Here is a 22,366-nt window from a genome sequence, read left to right as displayed (position 1 = left end):
TAAAAAGGAAACACCCGTTCATTGAGTGTTCGACCCTGACAGTATTACAGATAGATATGATGCAGAGCCTGAATTAGATCAGGCTACCAGTGTTTTACTTCTTCCCTGAACATTAACAAGCTCCTTCACTAATGTGGATATTTGGGCAGACTACTGAGGTTGTAACGTTTGAGATCACTGTTTTGTGGGCTTTTTTTTTTTCCTTTTTTTTTTTTTTCTTTTTTGCAATATCACAGTAGTTTGTTACACAAATCCCCCTTCCCCAGATTAGAGTCATTTAAACTAGTTGTTGGAACCACATAGTTTAGTAAACTCAGAATCAAGTCTGTAAAAAGCATAAAGGTCAAAGAACCATAGTTCTGTTAGAATGAGGCATACCCTAATACATCATTTAGTGTACCCTGACTGCTCCTGACTGTGAGAAGCTTGTCTTCCGTGAGATAAGGCTACATCCTCAAGCAGGTGAGTCTAAATATCACCCTTCAAAAATATCAAACAAAATTATAGCAAAGGTAGTGTTACAAATAATTAACTGACATATTCTGAAGGTAGTGTATGTAAGTTTTCCCTCCCCTCCCCTCCGGGTGAGCACTAAGCAGACAGTGAATGCTAAGTATGTTTAATTTAGAAAGAAAATAGTGGAGAGCCTAATTAGACCCAATTGATTATCCATCTAATCAACAAATCTCTGAGTTCAAGAAAGGTACCATTCCTAAATAACTTGATTTAGCTCAGATCTTTCAATCAACTGGATCAAAGAAAAGGAGGGGAAAAAAGATTTCTGAAACATTTTGAAGAATGACAGTCTGATTCTCATTCAAAAAAAGCCTGGTTTTAAGAGAGTATCAGTTTAACAAAGTGGACTTATTTCTGTAAAGGCAGACATGAAAAATCCAACACCAGAAGTTCAAGCAGGCTCTACAGGCAAGACGTCCACTTCCACAGATCTGCATTCTTTGTGAGGTAACTCAACTGTCTATTACAGAGAAACATGCAAAAGGCAAAAGAAAAAAAAAAAGGGGGTGGTGGTGGTGGTAGTGGGCAGGTGAAGGAGGGAAACTGTGCCATACCAGGCTAGAAAAATTTACAATGTGACATTCAGAGCACACCTTTCACTTGTGTCCACACAAGTCTATGCTAAACTGCAAAGGAAAGAGCATTGCAGTAAATAGGAGAATCAGGTGTGCTCAGTGGTGGTTGAACTATGCAGTAGTGCTCACCCAGTTTGCAAAGTAATTGGCACTCTACAACATCCCTACTCATCTTTCAATTCATTCGCACTTTGTGCTGCTTCTCCCTGGGGATCTAATTCAATCTTTACTGAAACATCCTGCCCCTCCGACCTCATTAATTTCATTTTTTTCTTTGGAGGGTTTTTCAAAGTGCCCAGCCTCTCTTTAACTTTGTACTCCAGTGTACTGTGGGGGATCCCATAAATACTCTGAGCTTTGGAAACACTCATTTTCCCGCTCATAACCACAGAGATTGCTTCCTCCAGTATCTCGCTGTTGTACTGTCTGTATCTCCCTCTTTTCTTCCTAGGTTGCTTGGAGCCAGGATCTCCCTCTTGATCTGAGGTGGGATATGGCTGTCCAGAGGTAGACTGCTCAGCATCTGAGCCCCAGGAATCTGGTCCAGCATCCAGCAAACTTCTCCTGTTTTGTTTTGGAAGGATAGCCCTTAACTTTTTGCTAAGCGCGCTCTCCGTTTGTGAACCCATTACCAAAGAGCTATAGCTGTACTGGTCACCAGTGCGGGACTCCCATGAAAGGTCCATGCCTCGAACTTGTGGTATCTTTAAATCCACAGGAGACGAATGGCTCATGTCCTTTTTCCCATCCTGTTTAGTTTGAAGTGCCATTTTTTGAAAGGCAGAGTTTTCTGTAAGAAAAGGAAGGTCACTGATGTTGCTGAGTGCACCATTTCCCCTGAATTTCATGCGGCTGAAATTGAATTCGTAGTGTGGTTTTGCCCAAGAAGCCTCCCTGGATAATATTAAGTGCTGTCCATGATTCTGTAGTCCAGATGGCCCATGGCTGGCAGCCGTAGAAAACTGGTTTCTGCTCAGCAGTTCTTCACTAATCTGGAGTGATCGAGCCAGCGGTACTTTAAGAGATGTGGAGTGGCCATAACCTTCCCTGGTTCCATCCTGCAAGCTTCTTGGAGGTACCCCATCACCACTCTGTAGTCCCTCCGGATGGTGCTGGCTGGGTCTCCCAGGTCGCCTAATTGGATGGAAGGAAACTGATGTGAGCAGGACTTGCACAGGTAGGGAGGGATGGGTGAGGGGGCCACTCCTTTATTAGAAGGCCTTGCTTGGGTAACATCACTTTTTGTGTATTTATTTTTCTCTAAATTTTTTTTTATTATTATCATTTTATTTTAATTTTTTTTTTTTAAGTCTCAGCATCAGTCAGTTTTAAAACTTGTTCGCAAAAAAAGAGAAGCTTTTTGGGCAAAGAAAAATGAAACCTGTTGGCTGGTCTCTGGTTGGGTTCACAAATTCTCGGAGTAGAAAAGACTTCGCGCAAGCGTCTGAAAATAGCACCCTAATTACAAAGTAGTAATCAATCGCCATAGATCTACACACAACTGTGTTACTGGTGTGACGTTACCACTAAACAAGTACAGTAATAAAAGAGTAAGCCAAAGTGCAACATATTCAACATGCAAATATGACTGCCACCTGCAGTATCTACACATAGGTGGAAACCTTGGATGATGTTTGCTTACATCATATTGACGAATTGCTGCTCAGGATGGAAAGAAAAAAATGCTTAGCAGGCCTTAAAGGTATTTGCTTGACTTTCATTAAGCGCCAAATATGAAAGCACTGTATTACACTAGACTTACCAAATTGCTCTCTTAACAACTAATTGCATATATACATGTTCCCGATTCTCATGCGATACATAGCACGGCTAGGAAAAAAAAAAGAGCTAAGTTCCAACTGTCATCCAGGTCAAGGGTTAATAGCAGAAAAAGGGGTATGCATTTTTACCATTTTCCTTTCGTCACAAGTGCTCTTTCTATGACACAAAGTACTACTACTGCAGATAAACACGTGTATTTTAATATTTTGCTTGCTTAGCCCCTGTAGTAACTAAGTCACACTAGTTTCAAAATCCACCCCCAAATTTTTCCATGTTCAACATACAGATTAACGAAAAGACTAGTAAGCAATTCTATTTTAATGCTCTGGGACACTATACTGGCGTGTAAAGCCCTCTAGCTAAGTCAGCGTTATTTAAGGATAGGATATGTACTGCTGAAAAGCTACATTATTCTTTTTAACATCACATTGGGATAAAAAAAAAAAATCTTTAGAGAAAAAGACATCCACTGAAAGGACCTGGCATGTAATATACATAGTACTCGATACATATGCTGCTAGCTTCTCTCCAGGATGCAATAGGTTATAGTTGAAGTGGGTAACAAGAGTCAACAAGGATTCAGAACAAAATCCAGAGAAATGAATGAAAGTTTGCTATTCCAGAGAACTCTCTCAAGCAATGTGCATTCTCTGCCCCTTCTACAGCATGTATCAGCATCAGAATGCGCACCAGTGATTCTACGCCTAAATAAAGGTCATACTGGCAGCTAACTAGGACAGAGGGTCACAACTGATTTCACTGATGCTAAACAGACTGCAGTCACCCTCATTTACCACACACCTGTACAAGTAACCACAGGTGCCAGTATGCCACATCCTCTCTGGACCCACAGAACTGATCAGGACAGCACCAGATGCTGGCCCTGTCATCTCTGTGTGTTGGACTTCGGCCCTCGCTTGATACACAAACAAGGGAACAAACAATGCACAGCCTCGGTGGCTTCTGCTGCCTTCTTAGGAAAACAAAGTTGGAAATAACCTGTTCAGAATTGAAAGAGAAGAGCTGGTGGGGAAGGTTTATGCTAAGGAATTGTGAAAAAATATTAAGACTAACTTTTAAACAAGGATTGAAGTATTTTAGTAATGGAAATATTAAATAGAAAAAGTAATCTTGAAGGAAGAAATCTGAGACAGTAATATTTTTCCAGAGAAAAATGCAAAAGTTAAATCAGTTGTTACCAGTACATGGGATTGGTGGTGGTGGGTTGTTAGTTTAAAACTTCTAGTTTTTCAAAGTCTATTGTAAAGCTAAACCCAGCAATTAAATGGCAGTTCAAACCACGTACTGTTTCTGTACTTCACTAAAGGAATTACTTGTTCACAGCAGCTTCAAGAAAAGATTCTCCCATCAACACCCAAAATCCCTCTTACTCCCAGTCCGCCTCTCCAGTACAATTAACTCAATCCTAGCTAAGAGTAAAGGGTTTCTAAACGTATGCAAACAGTGACCATTAGAAATATGAAACCTTAAAGAAGTTTTGTTGATATAACAATCTTTCACACCTTGAACTAATTAAGGCAAGACTAGTACACCACATATTTAAAAAAACAAAAAAAAAAAAACCAAAAAACTTGTTCAGTGCTACAGTACAGTCACAAATCCAAAAAGCCATATTTAAAGTTTTCTGAACTACCAGACTCCCCCCCACCTTTTCTTTTTTTAAGTTGTGGTTTATGCTAGGAAATATTAACAAAGAGCATGCAGTGATTTAAATCTAATTCAGCTAGGTTCATCACCCAAATCATTGCTACCACTAAAATAAACTTTTCTGTTAGCTAACTTTCCCTTAAGTGAAATGAAATCTGAATTATATTGCAAAGCCTCTAAGACTCTTCATACATTTAACTGAACTTGCATCTCCACGGACATCACTTATCACTGAACCCAAGAAGTAGGTAATGGAAAGATCTTTGGCTAAGTACAAAACTGGCCAAAATAACAGATATTAGAGTTCTTAACTGCAAGCTAAACCTGCCTCAGTTTGCAACAACTCTTATTTGGCAGGTGGGATGAAGGTATTTACCAAAGGTACAAGTTGAAAAACACATTACTCCAAAGGGTTAAAACCAGAAGTAAGTTAAAATTAACAGGAGGTAAGCACACATTTTTAGTAAAAAACAGTTTTAAAAGGTCATAGTAAGTTGCTTTCTCTTACCCATTTCCCGGAGTACTGGAGCACCCTGGAGAATGACTCACAGAGGTGCTGCCGGCGCAAGGACTCTTCTTAGTGGATAAATCAAGCACACCGTCTGTAGAGACAAAAGAATTACTTCAGTGTTTGAAGAAACAGGATCAGCCACGTTGTCCCTTGACAAAACAAGGCTTTTGGACTAAAGTCATACTTAGCACACAGCATTTTCTATTTTATTTTATTTTTAAACAGACTAAGGCTTGGATTTGTTTGCAATTTGGCTTACAAGTGACTTCAATATAGTCCTCAGAATTCACAACAAAATTTGGCAAAACTAAAAGCACATCTATTACAAGGGCCAGAGAATAAAAGATGACCTACAAATGACAGTTCAGGATACAACACAGCCTATCACATAACTAACCCTCATCAGTCCTAAAAATGAGACATTCTTCAAGTTTCTAAGATCTGGGGGGCTTTAAGCCAGTAGTTGACATTTTTTTGATCCACATCTCCATAGGAAAATTCATTGAGAATTTCACATTGGAAACTCGCTTTCAAATGAACACACACACATAAATGTGAGATTCCTCCTCACCTGGCAGCTAGTTTCATCCTTTTTTCCATGTCTCCGATGGGTCCCTACTGGCAGAGCTGCTGCCTTTCCCCTCTCTATTGTGCCATTTTACTCCCTCTCTTCTTCCATAGACCAAATTGTTTTTCCTGCTAGACTGCTTCTTCCATTCGCACTAATGGCACCTCCTCACGCTCACCCATGCTCCTCTGCAAGCCCTTACGTAAACTCCGTATTTCTAGGCAACAGAAAAGGAAGCGCTTTTTGCTAGAAAAGCCTTGCTCCCACTGCACTGAAACAACTTGAAATTCTGGTCATTTTAATAAGGGCAACATTGTCATAGAAGCAGCACAGCCAGCTGAAATTCCTGGAAACTTTGAAACAAGGAATTTATGAGGCAAAGATAAACGAAACCTGTTGGCAAGGTAAACTAGAGACATTTCAGAGCTTCTCGCTCATTCCATCTACTCAAGTAAACACCATCCAACACAAGAACAATGTTTTCAGATTGCTTAAAGTTCTCATTTGACATGGATAAAAAACATGATAAACAGTGAACTAGAATTAACTCACAGAAAGCTGTTCCACCCACTGCATTTGGGAACACACCATAACCCAAACTTAAGCAAGCAGACAATTCAATCTTCCTTTTGAACAATACTTATGCAGCCACAAGATACAGACACTGGATCAAGTAGCACCTTCTTTTCAAGAGGCTATACTAAACAGCACAGACTGCTGCTAAAGGTACTCACATCCACGCTTCCTCAGTCAGAAGAGTCATTATGACTTAGAAGTCTCCGAGGGCAAGCAGGACCAGCCTCATACCCCATGGAGAAGTTTACAAACTAGCTGGGTTCCCCTCAACCCGCTAGAACAGAAATATAACAAAAAGCACCACACTAGCAGCCTTTCATGACAGCCTCTCAAACCTCTCATTAACAAGTTTGGCAAAACCTCTTCCCAGTTACATTAAATGTAAATTGGAAAAAAAAAATTACACAGTAATCTGTTTGCTGATGTAAGTTAATATGCACATGTTCTAATTCCATAACAAGCGTTATGAACATTATAAATTATCTTACAGCTTTTTCATCACATGGTAGCTAAAGAACAGTTCATGTACTTGCTTTCTTCCTCACCATACAATCCTCTAATTAAAAAAACAGAAGCAAAACTGATTCTCTCCCTCTCTCTTTCAATGAAAAGCTTCACAATGAGAACAGTAACATTTATAAACATATATGCAAAAGACACTCGTGAAATGCATTTATAATAAAATTAGCTAGAAACAAATGCCTACCAGATAAATGTACAGGTCCTCACTTCAAGAAAGACACCATACAACCTTTCACTGCAGTTTTGTAACTGAAGTGTGGCGACAACTTTCAGTAAGTGCTGTAAGTGCAGTAAGTGTCCAGATGCCCAAGCTGCATATTGTCGGACACATAAAATTAACCTTTTTACAGAAGGCTTCACAAACGTAAGTTCAAAGAATAAAGGGATACCTACAATTCTGTACTAGCTAGCAAAAGGCTTTTTTTTTTTTTTAAAGGCACCTTTTCTACTTGAGGATGGACAGCCTACTTTGTATTTGATAGAATGATTTCAGATGCTAACACATTTCTAAAGAAGTGTAAAGGGGCTAATTTTAATCCTATCAGTAGGATACACTTATGATAACCTCTATTCAACCGTTTCAGGGGAAAAAAAAGAAAACATTCACATACTATAATCACTCACAGAATTTGCTTGTTAAAAAACATTTTTGATGGAAAACAAGGTTTTCAAATTAAAACAAGCTCTGCAACACTGTTACAAGTTATTCAATCTGTGCTCTGCAGAACAAGTCTATTTTTAAGGTAGAAGAGAGACATTTCTTCCAAATGCATAAGCCTGGAAGTTTTGTACAGTTCATGGGTATCATTTTTACAGCCTTCACAAAGAAATTTCTCACAGACTTTTACAAAATACTGTTTTCACACTGTGACCAGAAAGAACATAAATCAGTCCTTCAGTCAGACTGTTTACTGATCTTCAGAAAGGAGACAACATTATGGTTTTCATGACCACATGAACTTGTCTTATCAGCAAGCGTACAGTCTATTTTGGCAGACTGTTTCTTGCAGCTTCCATCAGGAACAGCACACTTGTTCCCAGAGTTTGGAGCATGTCCATCCCCTTTGCCCTTCCTCAGGAAAATCACTCATGTCTATGCTTTCAAAAAGTCTCTTCTCTCCCAGCCACATCTAGCTAGTCATTATTTTACTGTAAAAACATCTACCGCTTTTCCACTTTACATTTTATGTAAAAGGGCAAACTTCTAATTGTCTGGTTTTGCAACAAGAATGCCATTAATGGATTGCTGTAGGATGCAAGACACTGGTAAGAGTCCTACCTTGTTCACTAGGTTCTGACTGAGACTTTCTGACAGTAAGGTCCAGAGGTGAGTCTTGGTCAGCCATGAGAAGTTTGCTGAGCACAGGGTTCTGAGCAGTTGCAGCCGTGGGAGAGGAGGCGACCAGAGATGCTTTCAGCAGGCTTTGGTTCTTTGTGCTATTGGGCTGGCTGGAGTCCTGAGTAGAGCTATTTTTTGAGGTATATTCAGCAGCAAACTGTCGGATCATTCGCTGCATGATCTCACGGGCCACTAGGGGAATATTGGGGTCAGAGACCCTAGGACTGTCTGTAAATATTAGAGATTTTTTTTTAAGGAAGCACTTTAAGTAAAACAGCTTTTATATTAAGTCATTGTTTAATTAAAAAAAAAAAAATCTAGGGAAAAAAATGAAAGCCAAAGATAAATAGTTTCTGCAGAAAATGTACTTTAGTCTTAGCATACCTGAACAAGAACCATTGCTAATTCTGGTATAACCTTCCCAAAATAACAGTTTCCTAAAAGAAATATGCAATCTCATCTTTTGCTTTTAAATACAGATATATTAGACCAGACCTTTAAGAGGTGTGGAAATGGAAAGGAGAGCTAGACCCATGAAAAAAATACCAAGTAATAAAGCTCATTCCAAAAAAATTGAACAGGTTACTCAGTGGAAGAATTGAGTAACTTACCTGCAGCTACAGAAGGGGAGAAACGAGAATAAAGTTGCAGCAGTCCCCTGCAAGTTTACTGAGAAATAAAGCCCTATAGTTCTGATTCTTCAAAATAATTCACATGAAGATCAAACGTTCAAGTGTCTTCCATCCCCTTCTATCTATTCCTTTTGACATTTCCGTCATTATAATCAATGCAGCATCAGGGATTACCCGAAGAATTTTCACATGTACAAAAAACCAAGATGTGTCACATGAAAAGTAATTCTATTTCTGGAAGAGCTGCTAAATCTATTAGTAAGAAATGTGAAATGGAACAGGTAGACATTCCAATTTATTTATATGAAATAGTGTGTAAATACAAAGGTATTTGGGGATGTGGGCAACCCAAAAATATATTGGCAGAAATCACTAGTTTAGACCAGTAGTAATTCATGATGTGAAAGCAAATCTGTAACTCCTAAATCACAGAAGCTAAGTCGTGCCACTTCACCTCAAACACTGATTGTGTTCTCTGGCCAAATCAGTTTTGGTTTTTTTAGAAAAACAAAAAAAGAAAAAAAAGAAACGAAACCCAAAAAACAAACCAACCCCCCCCTCCCCCCCAACCCCCCCAACAAAACAACACACCACAACCACACAACAACTCCAGAAATGGCTCAAAAGGTTTGATTTTCTATTTCTGAAGAAACATTCAGAGAAAATTGTGCAGCAGAAGACCGAACAAATCTTTAAAAGCAGCTCTCAAAACAGAACAATAGAAAAGTGTTTACTTCCGCTTTAAAAAAAATTGGCCAGGTTGAAAGGTAATCTATTGAGATTGAACTATTAGAAGCATTAGCAAAATCTTCTGTGGGACATTTCAGCGGTAGATTTGCCTTTTGTCACCATTTTTGACAAAAGTGCATCAATCCAACAAACCAGCTTTCGTGTATCTGTGAAGGATGACTGACATGAAGGTTTGAGCATGGAGTTGCCCACAAACCAGAGAGCAGCAGTAAGCAGCTACTGTGTCTTTTGATGAAAAGCCATACTGAGCTTTAGATACTTACCAAGGCCAAATTCCTTCCTGTTAAGCACAGCTTTCTAAATCTAAGACCTTATACAGTCACCATGTATATTCTTATAGGGGTATAATAGCTGTAAACGTCCAAGACGTTTAGGTAAATACATAATCATTTTCTTGTAAAATCTACAGGATGTTTTATTGTTGTTAAGGACGAGACACTAGAGTTTTAAGAAGCCACCAAAAGATGAGCCAAACTTAAATTTAAGTACATCTATATTCTCACTTTCTTCCCAAATGGTCCACAAGGACACAAGCCTGGAGAAGCATGGAGGCTTTTTTCCGCTATGGTGACGTTTCTTCCATTTTCTAATCTCCCTACTAAAACCTGCTGAAGGACATATGAAAGGCTCTAGGAGAGCCCAGAAGGGCACAAACTGATGGCATGATCACACTGATACCAACTATTCAACACGTGCTTGTAGCATACACAAGCGGGGCTGGCAGGAACGCAGAGCTCTATGGCACTTATGTTTTCTGAAGAAGAATCATGCCTTTACTGTGCACCCATGTTCATATGTACAATTCAGTAATCCTTACAGGTGAACATATTTCCAAATTCAGGGAGAACATATTACATATGCCTACAGCCATGCATCTTTGTAATCTGCAACTTCAAAGAATCAGCACAGAGAGACTACTGGGATCTTTCTAGAGCTGCTCAAGATAGACTCACTAATTCAGGACAAAACTCAATTTTCAAGCAGAAGGTAGTTACCTAGCACATTAAAGGCTTCTTGCTTAATATAAAGCCTGAATGCTAGGGATTAAAGCTGTTCAAAAGCGAGTGGAAAATATTTGCTGGTGCCTCTGCAGCATCACTTGAAATCAACCAGATGTTTATTTTGACTCCAAGTGTCTAGGTTTTTTGGAAACAAATAAACTAAAATTAACTAAAACAAGAAATTATCAGAGAAGAAAAATACAGCAAATATTTATCAGCTATAAATAGTCTAATGCAGTACCTCTGAGCTTTAAAAGCTTAATAGCTTTTGTGTATTTTATCTATACTGAAATCTTAGAAGGGCAGTATCAAACAAAAAAGGGTATGATTTCATTACACCATCAAAAGAAGGTCCTATCCTGCCACAAGGTAAAGGTAACAGACAACCAGGTACTACCACTCTGCTTTCACTGGAAAGTATGAATATTTGAAAGAAGCATTACTGAGTCAGAGTGCCATGGGCACAAAGCAGAGAGAAAGTACGTAAGATTAATGGACAGTAAACCTGTTCAGAAAGTTTGCTGATCTTGCTAATTACCTGTGTATGTTAAGTACATGAGTGCACGTCCTTGACATGCAACAGGCATCTGTTCACAGAACATCTGCACTTTCTCTGATCTGCCTGGGCTACAAAATACCAGTCTCAAATGTTACTGGCAGTGAAGATGGAAAGAAAAAAAGAACAAATCACTGGCATGAAGCCAGAAGAGCCTAGCATCTCTGAGCAACGTAGGAGCGTCAGAGTTGTGCCATTCTTTGTGTCCTCTTTGGTATGACAGTGCCTGGGGATCTTATGGCAGTGGCATGAGTTAGAATAACCTTCCAAGCAATCTAAATACAGCCAAGCTTGACAATGATGTACTAAGAATTCAGAACTGACTTCCTGCCAGGCTTCTTCCCCTCCCTTATTACTCTTGCACCAAGCCCAGCTTTGCCAGAGGAAGGAAAGCAAGAATATATTAAAAAAAAAAAAATCTCAAAGATTCTTAGACATCCGAAGTGATTTCATTATCTTCATTCTGTGTATCTGACCATGGACAGTGTTAAATCCCTCATTACCAAACTGCAATATCTGACAATAGTTTTCCAACAATTAGGGAAGTATGCATTTCTAATAAGACACCCATACAGGTCATACATAAAAATTTAAGCTCAATGTTGAAGGGATGAAGTCTTTAACAAACAATTTGGAAGTGATGGAAGTGCATTTTTGTCTCTCACCAGAAAAGCAATATGGAAAAAAATATATATTTTCTCTAGATTTTTGTTTTCTTCAATCCCTTCTGGATTTAAGAGAGATGGGATAAATTTAAAAGCAAAAGGAAACATTAACCTTAAAAGAGAAAAAAAAAACACCCACTGAAAAGGAAGACTTGGAATAAAAGCATTATCTGAACTATCAGTAGTAATGCAATAACTATCCTTCCTACCATTCTACATGCATCTATACTTTATGCAATATATCATAATGTATAGTTTGTATTTATTCATTTGAGTTATAAAAGAAAGGCTAAGATACTGTTATCTACTTAAAACACCTTTAAATATTTTGGTCACTGGGAGGAAGGGCTGAGGACTGGCTACAGCAATTTCTAATTTGTTAAACTGAAGCCTCGCATTGTCCCCCAGCAGACAGGTTGGAATTACTGATTTGGCAGATTTTCTCGCACATGGGTTAGGCTGATAAGTACAATGTACTTTCATTCAGGATGCATTTGGAAGCAACCTCTGGATTCCCGTTTCTCAGATTGGTAGAAAACAGTGAAATGAGTTTTGTGCCTTCCTAAGAGCACATTTCACTGACATAACTCTCCAGAAGAGATTTAGAGGATTTTCTAGCATTGAGCTACTGTTATTGTTCTCAGCACATTCTACAGTACTGATTTTCCAATTCTTCTGCTGATCACGTTTTGAATTTACCATATATCCCTCTTAGCATTATTCCAACAATATTTTATACTGTGGATTGCTGGGGGTGGGTAATCACTACAGACCATAGTGAGAAGACTGCTGACCTTTAAGAAAAACTGCATTAGTACACATCCCATTAAAATTAAAACAAACAAAATTACCCACCTATTACAACCACCGCCACTTGCCCCTTCTTCCAAACAGCCCACTCACCTAAACATTGGTTTCAGGGGAGCAGTTCTGCTGGGTAAGAACTGAGTCATTCCTCCGTAAGTGCAAAACACCAGTGTTCTCATGGAGAGATTTGTTTTAGGGTTTAAATGTGTTATACTCTCTTCCTCTGTCCCAAGCCCACACTGTTGTATTGCTACATTATCTAAGAGTCAATTCTTACTCTTGATAAATATATATATATATAAAAAAAGACGACAACTGAAAAATACTGAACATACAATGACAACTTGAACGTCAGATCTTTGATACCTGCATTGCATGCAAAAAGACCAGCGAGAGATACCATTTTTCCCCCCAATTAAAACCAACCTTTTCTGTAAAAGACTGCATTGAGGAACTCTTCCGCTTGCCTTTCAAAACGAATGATTTTTGCTTGCTCTTGTCTAAGCAGAGCTTCTTGTCCAGCTTCCGAGGCTGGCTCATCCAGACTGACTAAATGTTCCTGCAAAGATATTTAATATTTGTAAGATCTTCCTGACTCCAAAATGAATAAAGTTCCTTAGTCATTAAATACTTTACTAAATTCAAAACTTTGTTAGGTACTCAGCACAGAGTTGAATCTTTTGAAATCACAACTTGATTTTTGACTGCTCCAGAACATTGTACTTTGTCCTGTTTTCTTGTTGTAAATGCAGAAGCCTGTAAGATTTGATAACATTATGGGAAATAAGAGCCCACTGTAAAGAAGAAGATTTAGATATTTTACAACATTTGGCTGCAAATCTCATATCAAGCACTTGTTCTTTGGCTATTACTTTTAGTTCCAAGAAATAACTGTTGAAGGCAAAACACAGAAAGTTCTCCTTACTCTACACAGCATTCATGTGAACTGAGCAATAAATGACCAAGCATTAGCAACCAACAGGTCCTTTTGTGAAAAGGCTCAGTAGTAGCTGTTTTTAAGTGAAATAAACTTAAGTTAGCTGCTTACAACACCCGCAATGAATTAAAATTCATTCTAACTCAGTTGCTTCCAGTTGTAAGAGATAGCTCAAGAATATTTCACAACAAGTGTTTTAACTAGGATAATTAAATTGTGTGAGATGCCAGGATAAATTACTAATTTTAAATACAACTCAAGAAACTAGAAGACAATGGTTACAAAAATATGAAATCTAAATGCTTGGATTCCACACACCACACCACCACCACCCCCAACACACACCCCTTTCCTCATTTCCTTCAGTTTAATGCCTTGCCCCTGCTTAGGAGAACAATCTCTCTCCTGGCCCTCTCCCTCCACTTTCATTTTAAGCTATATTAAAGTTACCTGTATTTACCTACTGCAGGAATGTTTTTTTTTACAATCACTCTCTGGGTTTAGGGAGTGTTTTGTTTTGTTAACCTTTACAAAGTATCTGTTACCATAATATCTAGGCTACATCTGGGGTTTTAGCCTCTACTGTACAAGTTGATTTTGGGTACACATCCTCATAGGACTAGAAGGGAAGGAAAGAACTGGCAATTCATTTATAATTCACAATAAATGAAAAGAAGAAGTCATTCTTAAGTTTGTGCCGTCTCAACTTCAAGAGGTGTAATGAAGCAGGGTTACATAACCAGCCCATAGTAAATTAACAAACACAGCAGTCACATGAACTACGTGCAAAGGGTAATAATATGAAATGCTTTGGACTCTGGCCTGAACAACATGGGCTCTCACCTCAGATTTGTAATTCAACAGCTTCCAAAAGTTCTCTATCAAAAGTAAAGGGAGATACTATCTCAGACAGGGTATAGAGACAAAGCAGTATTTTATGCTAAATAAAAAGATGAGGAGCATGCGATGACAGAGGTGACAGGTGGGTAAAGCAACACGTTTGCTGTGAAGGTAAGCGTCTGTGGAATTAAAGACCTCACAAAGTGACTGACCCTTTTTTCCATACCAGAGAGATTCCAGGCTTGCTCTCAAACCTGCTGGCTCTCAGAGGAAAGATTAGCGCTTCTGAGATAGTCTTTTAAGAATACGAATTTGAACTGATGGGTTAACTATAATGAAAGCGTTCACCTCTGTGCCAGGTACTCCTGCACCGGTAACCAGTAGTAGTGCTCCCGCGGTTCACTGGCACTTTATGAACACACTGAAAATGCAGTTGTACTGTTCTGATACTTAAAATATGTTAAGTACCTGTACAGGATTTCACAATAAAAATATTTGTGGACAATAAGCCAAATATTTTTATAAGAGTTACTCTCCAGATGAGACTTCATAGAACATACTTGCATCCTCTTTTTGAAACTGTGTTTCTGCATCTGACGAAGTTTAATGCAGGATCTGTCCTAGTTACTGACAGCCATTCTGAGTCAAACTCCATTATCTTTTAGGCATTATCAGGATAATTGTAAACTCAGCTTATCAGTTTGTGTAAAAAGCAGACAATTGTGCAAATTAGCTAATAACAGAAGTAATCTAGGCATACAGAAGTGTTGGAACAATCACTGGAACATCTAAGCGTTTACAGACAAACTCCTTTAAGTTTTAAATTAAAAGGAATCCCTGCAAACTGATGCACAGAGATTTGGCTAGATAAGATCCATTAGTTAATTAGCATCCTCTAGCTAAAGTCCCACAAGCCACTGCAAAAAACTTTTTTAATTCAAAGGACAAACAGAGAATTCAGAATTGAAGGAAATATTACCCCTTCAACTTGATCCGATACTCTGCCCTTTGACAGACTATAGCTCTGGAAGAGGCCTAAAATAAAAATAACCCTTGGCCAACACAATGCATTTCAAATCTTCCTAGTACTTTTTGCAACTGAGATAATACATAGTAAGTACTAGCATAGCAACTCGGTGGAAACTGAGTTCAGCGGCAGCATGCCTCACCATAAACAAGTGTACTTTACATTACTCATATAAAGGTAATGTATAAAGAGTACAATTTAATCTACCTAAGCTAACTAAAGCTGTACATTTTCTACATAGAGAAGGAATGACGAAAAAGGGATCAGCCAGAAAAAAAATTGTAAGTGGCTTACACTGGTGAATGCCTGAATAAAGGATCATTTGATCTGTATTCAGGAGAAGAGGGGAATACCAAGGCAATGGCAGTGCTTAGTTCTTACCCCTCAAACTAAGGAGCATGCATCTCTTTACATGTATGGTTTTTATCAATGTCCATGCTAAGACATCAAAATGTAAAGAATACAGTTATGTAAAAGAGTCAGATTTAACCTTGTGCAAAGAAAAAAATCTTCAGCTATTTTCTGGCATCTGCAGTACAGCACTGACTACATGAGACAAAATATACTGGAGAGATTACTGTTTATTGCATTTTTTAATTATTTTCTTGTCAATTGTGTCACAATTATTCCAGCAGTCTTTGCAGCTGGTTCACCCCTAGAAGGAAACTTCAAGTTTCCACAGTAAATATTTGATTGTCATTGCTATTCAAACTCAACTTCCAAAAGGGGGGGTTTTTTGTTTGGTCTGGGGGTGTGTGTTTGGTTTTTTGGATTTTGGTGTTGTGTGGGTTTTTTGGTTTTTTTTTTGTTTTGTTTTGGGGGGTTTTGTTTGGGTTTGTTTGTTTTTTGTTTGTTTGGGTTTTTTACGTTTTCCACCATTTCTTCCCAATAACCATTATTTGGATCGACTATCTTCAGTCTTATCCTCTCACTCTACAGTCCCGAATCACATCAAAGTTTTCAGTACCAACACGCAGGTAGTAGGAAGAAGAAAAACCTATTAATATTTAGATAGCATTGTCATTGGTTACAAACACCCTGGAAAAAAACCCAGCCAGTTACTTTTACATATTATTTATAACACAGCATTCATTCTATTCTCTTTGTGCTTCTCTTCAGGCGGGAACCATGCCCCAGAGCATCCCTGGAATCCCATCAGCGAACACGCAGTACCACTATATTGAACAATAATGCTTCAGGAAAAGATAGTTGGAGTGGTTTGCACATGCTCCCAAAGGGCTAAAGCTCTTTTTTTACGTTAAGATATAGAGCATAACTATATAATTAAGTCAAAGAGCCTTAGAAATACAGAGCTCAGGTTTTCAAAATGCAAGGTCAATGCGTGACCTTGAGAGACCACTGAATCCTGGACAGCTGGGCCTCGGATCCACTAGTGCTGGATCATCGAGACCCTCCTCACAGAACTGCTGTATCAACATTTCCTAAATGCTAAACCTCTGGCATGAAGAGAAAGGTATGATGCAGGCTGTTTTTGTATAGATATGGCAGCAGCAGCTTCATGTTTAAGGCACAGGCCGCAAGCAGGTGGAGCGGGAAGTGCCCAGAAGCTAGAACAGTGTGAGATAATTCCTATCCATCTTTGTGGAAAAAAACAGAGGGAGGCTTCCCATAGACCACCCGTGGCTGACCGGCTGACCCATGGACCCTAGGGATACAATCCAGCCTCCCACCCCACCCCAAGGCAAGATCAGGAACAGTGAGTAAGAAAGAAATGTTTCAGCATCCCTAGGTTCTCTTCTCCAACACTTCATTTTTCTTAAGACTGTACAGTCTTTTTAACTCTTAGCCAGTGCAAAGGAGAATAATCTACTATTTCCTGTAGACAAGCCTTAAGGGCACCAGAGACTTGTCTTCTTTCCTTCTCTTCCTTCTACCTTCAAGACCAAGTCATTCTCGTTGCTTTCACTGCAATGCTATTCAGCATGTTTACGTCTCTCTTAAAATGCTATACCCAGCTGAGGCTTCACCAGCATTTAGGTAAGAGAAGAAATTTCCTCTCCAGGCATTAAGACAAATGCCTCTCTTGATATAGCCCCCGAAAGTTTACTACTTTTACAACGTTATCACTTTTCAGACATATATAACTTGTGACGTGACAAAACAAGTCTGTCTGTCCTCTTTCTCACATTTATCGAGATAATTTTCAATTCTGAGTATGCCCTTTAAAGCACTTAGAACTGTTCCCAGCTTGGCATCAACTAAAAATTCAGATAGTTTAATTAGTTTTAAGATGTCCCTCACTTACTGAACATACATACTTTCATAGTAAGAAACTGTAATATTTCCTTATTAAGATGACTGATGTCAGATTTATCAAATTCAAAACAAATTTATCGTGACTGATCCATAACTACTGAATATCATTTATTACCTATAGTAGGGGGAGAGAAAAGAAAACAGTGGAAATACAATATGCTTACATTCACATTTATGCACAAGCAAAACTGTAACCCCACATTACTACTAAACACAGCTGGAGATTATCACAAACAGCCTCTTCAAGTTTTAGCCTCCATATCAAATTATTTTAAAGCCACCCAATACAAAATTGACAGTTTAAATGCTTGAATTTTTTAAGTGATGAAGTCCATTAAAAATGTTTTAGAGCATCTTCCAGCACACTTAGGATCTCCGTACACAGTTTAAACACATTTTAAAGCCATCAACGACCATAAAAGTTCCGCAACTTCAACTCATTTTCACATATTTCCTTTGCCATCTTCAATTATTTCACGAGTTAACACTTTAAATGATAGCAGTAGCTTCTCTTCGGAATTATTCAGACACTTACCACAATTTACTTCTTATTGTTTATGTTCCTCCACAGTGAAAGGACACCAGATTCAGAGGTTGTTATTATGACTAATCATAATAAAGTAATGGCATGGTATTACCTTTTAGATGTTTGTGTAAAGCAATTACTTCCAAGCTTTTAAAAATATCCAAATCATATCAGAGTAACTTTGAATTTTAAAATTACTCCTTCACATGCTGTAACCTACCACACTTCTTCGCAACTGAAAGAATTGTTAGAGGTCCTTACACTGAAGCCCAGGTACTTGACCAGACTCAACCTTCTGCCATCAACAGCATGAAACTCCAGAATATGCTCCTAGAAGTCATTTTCTCTCTTGCTATTTTTGTAGCTTAAATATATCTACAAAATAGTTAATGTGCTTAGCAGTATTATCCTTCTTGTTCTGCTCTCACCAACTAATGAGATTAGTCATGTGTCCCCCCCCCCTTTTTTTTTTTAAATACATATGAATTGCTTTACGTAGCTTTAGACAACAGTGTTTTCTTTTCCAATGAATATACTCAACTGAATCCTCTTTAAGGATCCTTTTTCCAATTTCCCCTCTTATTACTGGTGCTTTCTTCTGACCTTATCTATCTGCATCTTTTTTTAAAAAATAAATATTAAACTAGGCTTGAGCTCCAACTATGAGCAAATGACAGTACGGGCTACCTCATCGATACAAACATTCTACATGGAGCCACAGATTTCTTCTGTAATGATAGCTCTGTCAGTTTATTTAACAAGCCACACTGAAAAATTAAGAACAATAATTAAAAAGAGATAAGTCAAGTACACTTAAAATTCAATTTGTCTGAATTGACGAGTCTTCTCTGTACCACAACGTTTTAGAAGGAAAAGCTTCATAAAAAAAAAAAACAAAACACCAAACAACAAAAAACCCACCAACCACCTTGCAAACTATACTATCTTAAATCTTCCCTGTGAAAGATAAAGCCCACAAGGAATTGATAACTACCACATTTTCAGATTGTCCACGTGAGAACTCACCGGGTTTGGTCCCACAGAACCCGATCTACTTCCTCTCACTATGAGGCGGCAGTTAGGGCTGCTAAGTTTGTCTTTTTTGTCTTTCATGCCCATCAATGTACCCATGCATTTCTGCACACAGGCACCTGTATTAATAACCTGATAGCAGATCCTTAGCTAACTAGTTATTCTCTCTGATCATACCACACTGAAACAATTGTGTATTCTGCATTATATGATGGGGGAAAAAAAATTCCAATTTCTAAAAGCTTTACATTATTGCACATAACCCTTTGGATTTGGGAAAAAAGGTCTGGTAATATTTTAGCTCCCTACTTTGTCTGTATTTTATTATCCCTTTCAAATGAAGACCCTTAAGTCCGTCTCTCTATCGAAAACTGTTTTGTATTTTGACTGCCAAAAAATCCATGCATTTGCAAGTAGAACTACTGCTACAAATAAATTAATCTTTTCAGAATACTTCAGCAGATGGTTCTCCATCCTTTGAAGAATGCATGTAATTGAATCTGATTGCTTGTAAAAGCAAGGACCAACATCACTGAAATGGATGGGAGAGCAAGTGTAGGTTTTTTCCCTTAAACAGCTCTGCCAATAAACTAATCTTGGCCTCCAATTCTCATCCTGCAGCCCAGAACTCAATTCTCCTTAAGCACAACCACTGATCTCCTAAGTTACAGGTAATTCTTATGGGCAAATGAAATCCAGAAGAAAACCCTCAAGATTTTTATTGGTTTTGAACTTGTCAGACCAGGTACCTACAGGTCACTCAAAGGTGAAAATCAAGTACACTGATTAATTATTCCACTAATCCAAAAGGGGGTATTGGTAAAGATGCACTCATTGGAAAAAAGGCCAGCCACAGCCACACACTGTTGTAATATGTGGTTTGTGGCTATCTTGTTCCCAGCTACAACATCAATTACACAGCTTTTAATTCTGTAACTCACTTAGTGTACAAGCACAAACCCAAATCATCCCATCCTGCCCCGTTCTTTTCCTAAAAAGGTAAGAGGATGCACATCGACAATAAAAAAAGCAGAATAGAGGATGTGGCACAGAAAGCGCAACTGCTACCACTTTATGTACAGGAACAGACAAGTTTTAGTAGCTACAGAAGACTGAGCCTGCAACTCCCTAAAAAGAAGGGGAGTTAAAGATATCACTATAGATGTTGAATGGAAGAGATTTCAAATAAACTAGTACCATTTCTAATTTAGTTCAGTCCATCTGCTGAAGACTGTCCATCATTTGGCTAAATACCAAATGAAGTTACAAACTTTTTTGTAACAATTAAGTCTCTGATGTTTTAATTCAAATTATGATGTTGTTAAATCCATACTGTTTGAAGGCTCCCGCAAGAGTCACATTTAACTCTGTATCAAAGCTAATGACATCAGCAACTGCCAACTGTAGGAATTTGGCATACCCGCAGAGGAAAGGAAGCACTACCACCATGCCATCTCTCTCAGCTGACATACAAGAACTCACTAGATCTAAAAGGAGCCATATTCTTCCCTCAAAAACAAAACAAAAAAACCCAAACCAAAACACCCCAAAAAAACCCAAACCCAACAGAACTGATATAGAGGCTGGGGAGCAGGGAGGAAAAAAAAAGAAAAAACCCAACAAACCCAAACCCTAAAAAAAATCCTACATAGTCCAAAGAAGCCCCGTGCCAAGCATGAGGAGAATCACCAGGATTAACAGAGAAGGCACAAGTCTGATTTGAATGGAACTGGTTCACTCTCCTTCCCCACTCCCTCAAACAGGTAGTGATCCCTGGCCATGCAGCAAACAAGCATATATACAAACCTCTCTTTGCTGCCCCTGTTCATCAATCAGCTGTAAGAAAAATGGTTTAAACAGGTATTTTTGACTACTGAAGTGTAAAGTGACAGAAATTGCTTGGGTTTTATTTTTAAAATTATTCTACCCGAGCCCACAGTGGCTGACTGACACTACCACAGCCTTTAACAACTTACGTTTCTCTCCAGCCTGCTCAGAACTTACAGCCTCCTTCCCCTTCACTTAGTGCCTTTGCCTAGTGATGCCGCATGCCCCTGCTGCGTTCTGTGTCAATCTGTACACAATCCTAAAATGTCCTTAGATCCCTGATGCCAAAACACCACAGAGCACACCAAATGTGACCACATCTGCATCTTTTCTTTTGCCCATTTAAAAGCCACCACACAGTACAATGGGAAACCATGTGAGGAACCTTAATGTAAATGGTAACTAGCACTAGCATAAGGAACACATCACCAGTTTGTCAGTGATACCCACAATCATGAGCTACGCTTTACTATGTGAAACTAGAAAGAAAAGCCCAGCAAAGTACATGAAAATATAAATAGTGATATCTCAGCTTCTGACTAAAAGTTGTGTATAAGCTTGAAAAGGACAAGACGACCATGCCTAATCAGCGCACTATACCGTAGACATTCGTGTTCTTAGTTTTTGTCTTCACCTAACAATCACCGATTTTCAGGAGCTGTATTTTAGTTATTGTGGACCTGTGAGGATGATTGAGATGTAAACAGTCATTTTGAAGATCTACCCATACACTGTTAGATTCTCCCAGACTATGACCACACCACAAAATTAATTTCTGAATCAATTCAATGGCTTAACTAGGACTGTGCTAAACACTGAATTCGGTCTTTTTATGAGATGACGTAAGTCGAACAAGACAGAACTCCTTAGAGCACAAGCGTACATACAGCTTACCCGCTGCCAGTCTCAATGAAAGAAAGTATGATGCCTTACATCTGTTCTAAATGCAAGCGTTCCTAACCCTCCTCCCCATGCCTTAACAAAAACAAGCACAAACTGGCAACATGGCAAGTATCAGCGTAAGCAAGGTACTTCCTTTATGAACAAGCCATGCAGCCATACGTGTTAGCTGCTGCGGAGGGAAGGGTGCTTTTGTTTCATTTCTAAGTTGATAGAGATCCACTCTGCATGTTGTTCTACATTGTGCAGGAAGAACCAGTAGTTAAGAGTTCCACCAAATAAAGTTTTGCCAAGACAGATGAGCCTTCCTTCCTATGCTATAGAACAATCATTATTTCAACACGTGGGCTGAGCAACAATCACGTATAGCACGGTAGCCTTTGTTTCATATATAGCTATAATCTCATTAAGAAAACAAACTGCAAGTTTATTATGTTGGCAAAGCTGACTTGCCCACGTTTAGGCTCTGTCTTGGTTATAAACAAGCACGGTACAAAATCTACCATACGTATGAGCCCTTTAATAAAAGGAT

The 22,366-nt window shown here is 38.6% G+C and overlaps 1 protein-coding gene across 1 annotated transcript in view; it reads right to left on the bottom strand.

Moving 5' to 3' along the window:
• Positions 1-230: 230 nt before the first annotated feature.
• The window catches only part of LCOR (ligand dependent nuclear receptor corepressor), a 23,189-nt gene continuing 1,053 nt past the window's right edge, over positions 231-22,366 (bottom strand). Inside the window, exons 3-6 of the mRNA XM_009323247.1 lie at positions 12,895-13,027; positions 7,998-8,285; positions 5,050-5,143; positions 231-2,225 (exon numbers count right to left, since the gene is read on the bottom strand). Of these exons, the coding sequence (XP_009321522.1) occupies positions 1,256-2,225; positions 5,050-5,143; positions 7,998-8,235 (1,302 nt within the window). The 5' untranslated portion in view covers positions 8,236-8,285; positions 12,895-13,027 and the 3' untranslated portion in view covers positions 231-1,255. The remainder of the gene's footprint in view (positions 2,226-5,049; positions 5,144-7,997; positions 8,286-12,894; positions 13,028-22,366) is intronic.

The sequence above is a fragment of the Pygoscelis adeliae genome, unplaced genomic scaffold (assembly GCF_000699105.1).
Source record: "Pygoscelis adeliae isolate BGI_AS28 unplaced genomic scaffold, ASM69910v1 Scaffold294, whole genome shotgun sequence".
Lineage (NCBI taxonomy): Eukaryota > Metazoa > Chordata > Aves > Sphenisciformes > Spheniscidae > Pygoscelis > Pygoscelis adeliae.
Note: the sequence above shows the minus strand (reverse complement) of the source record. Positions and strands in the feature narration are given on the sequence as shown.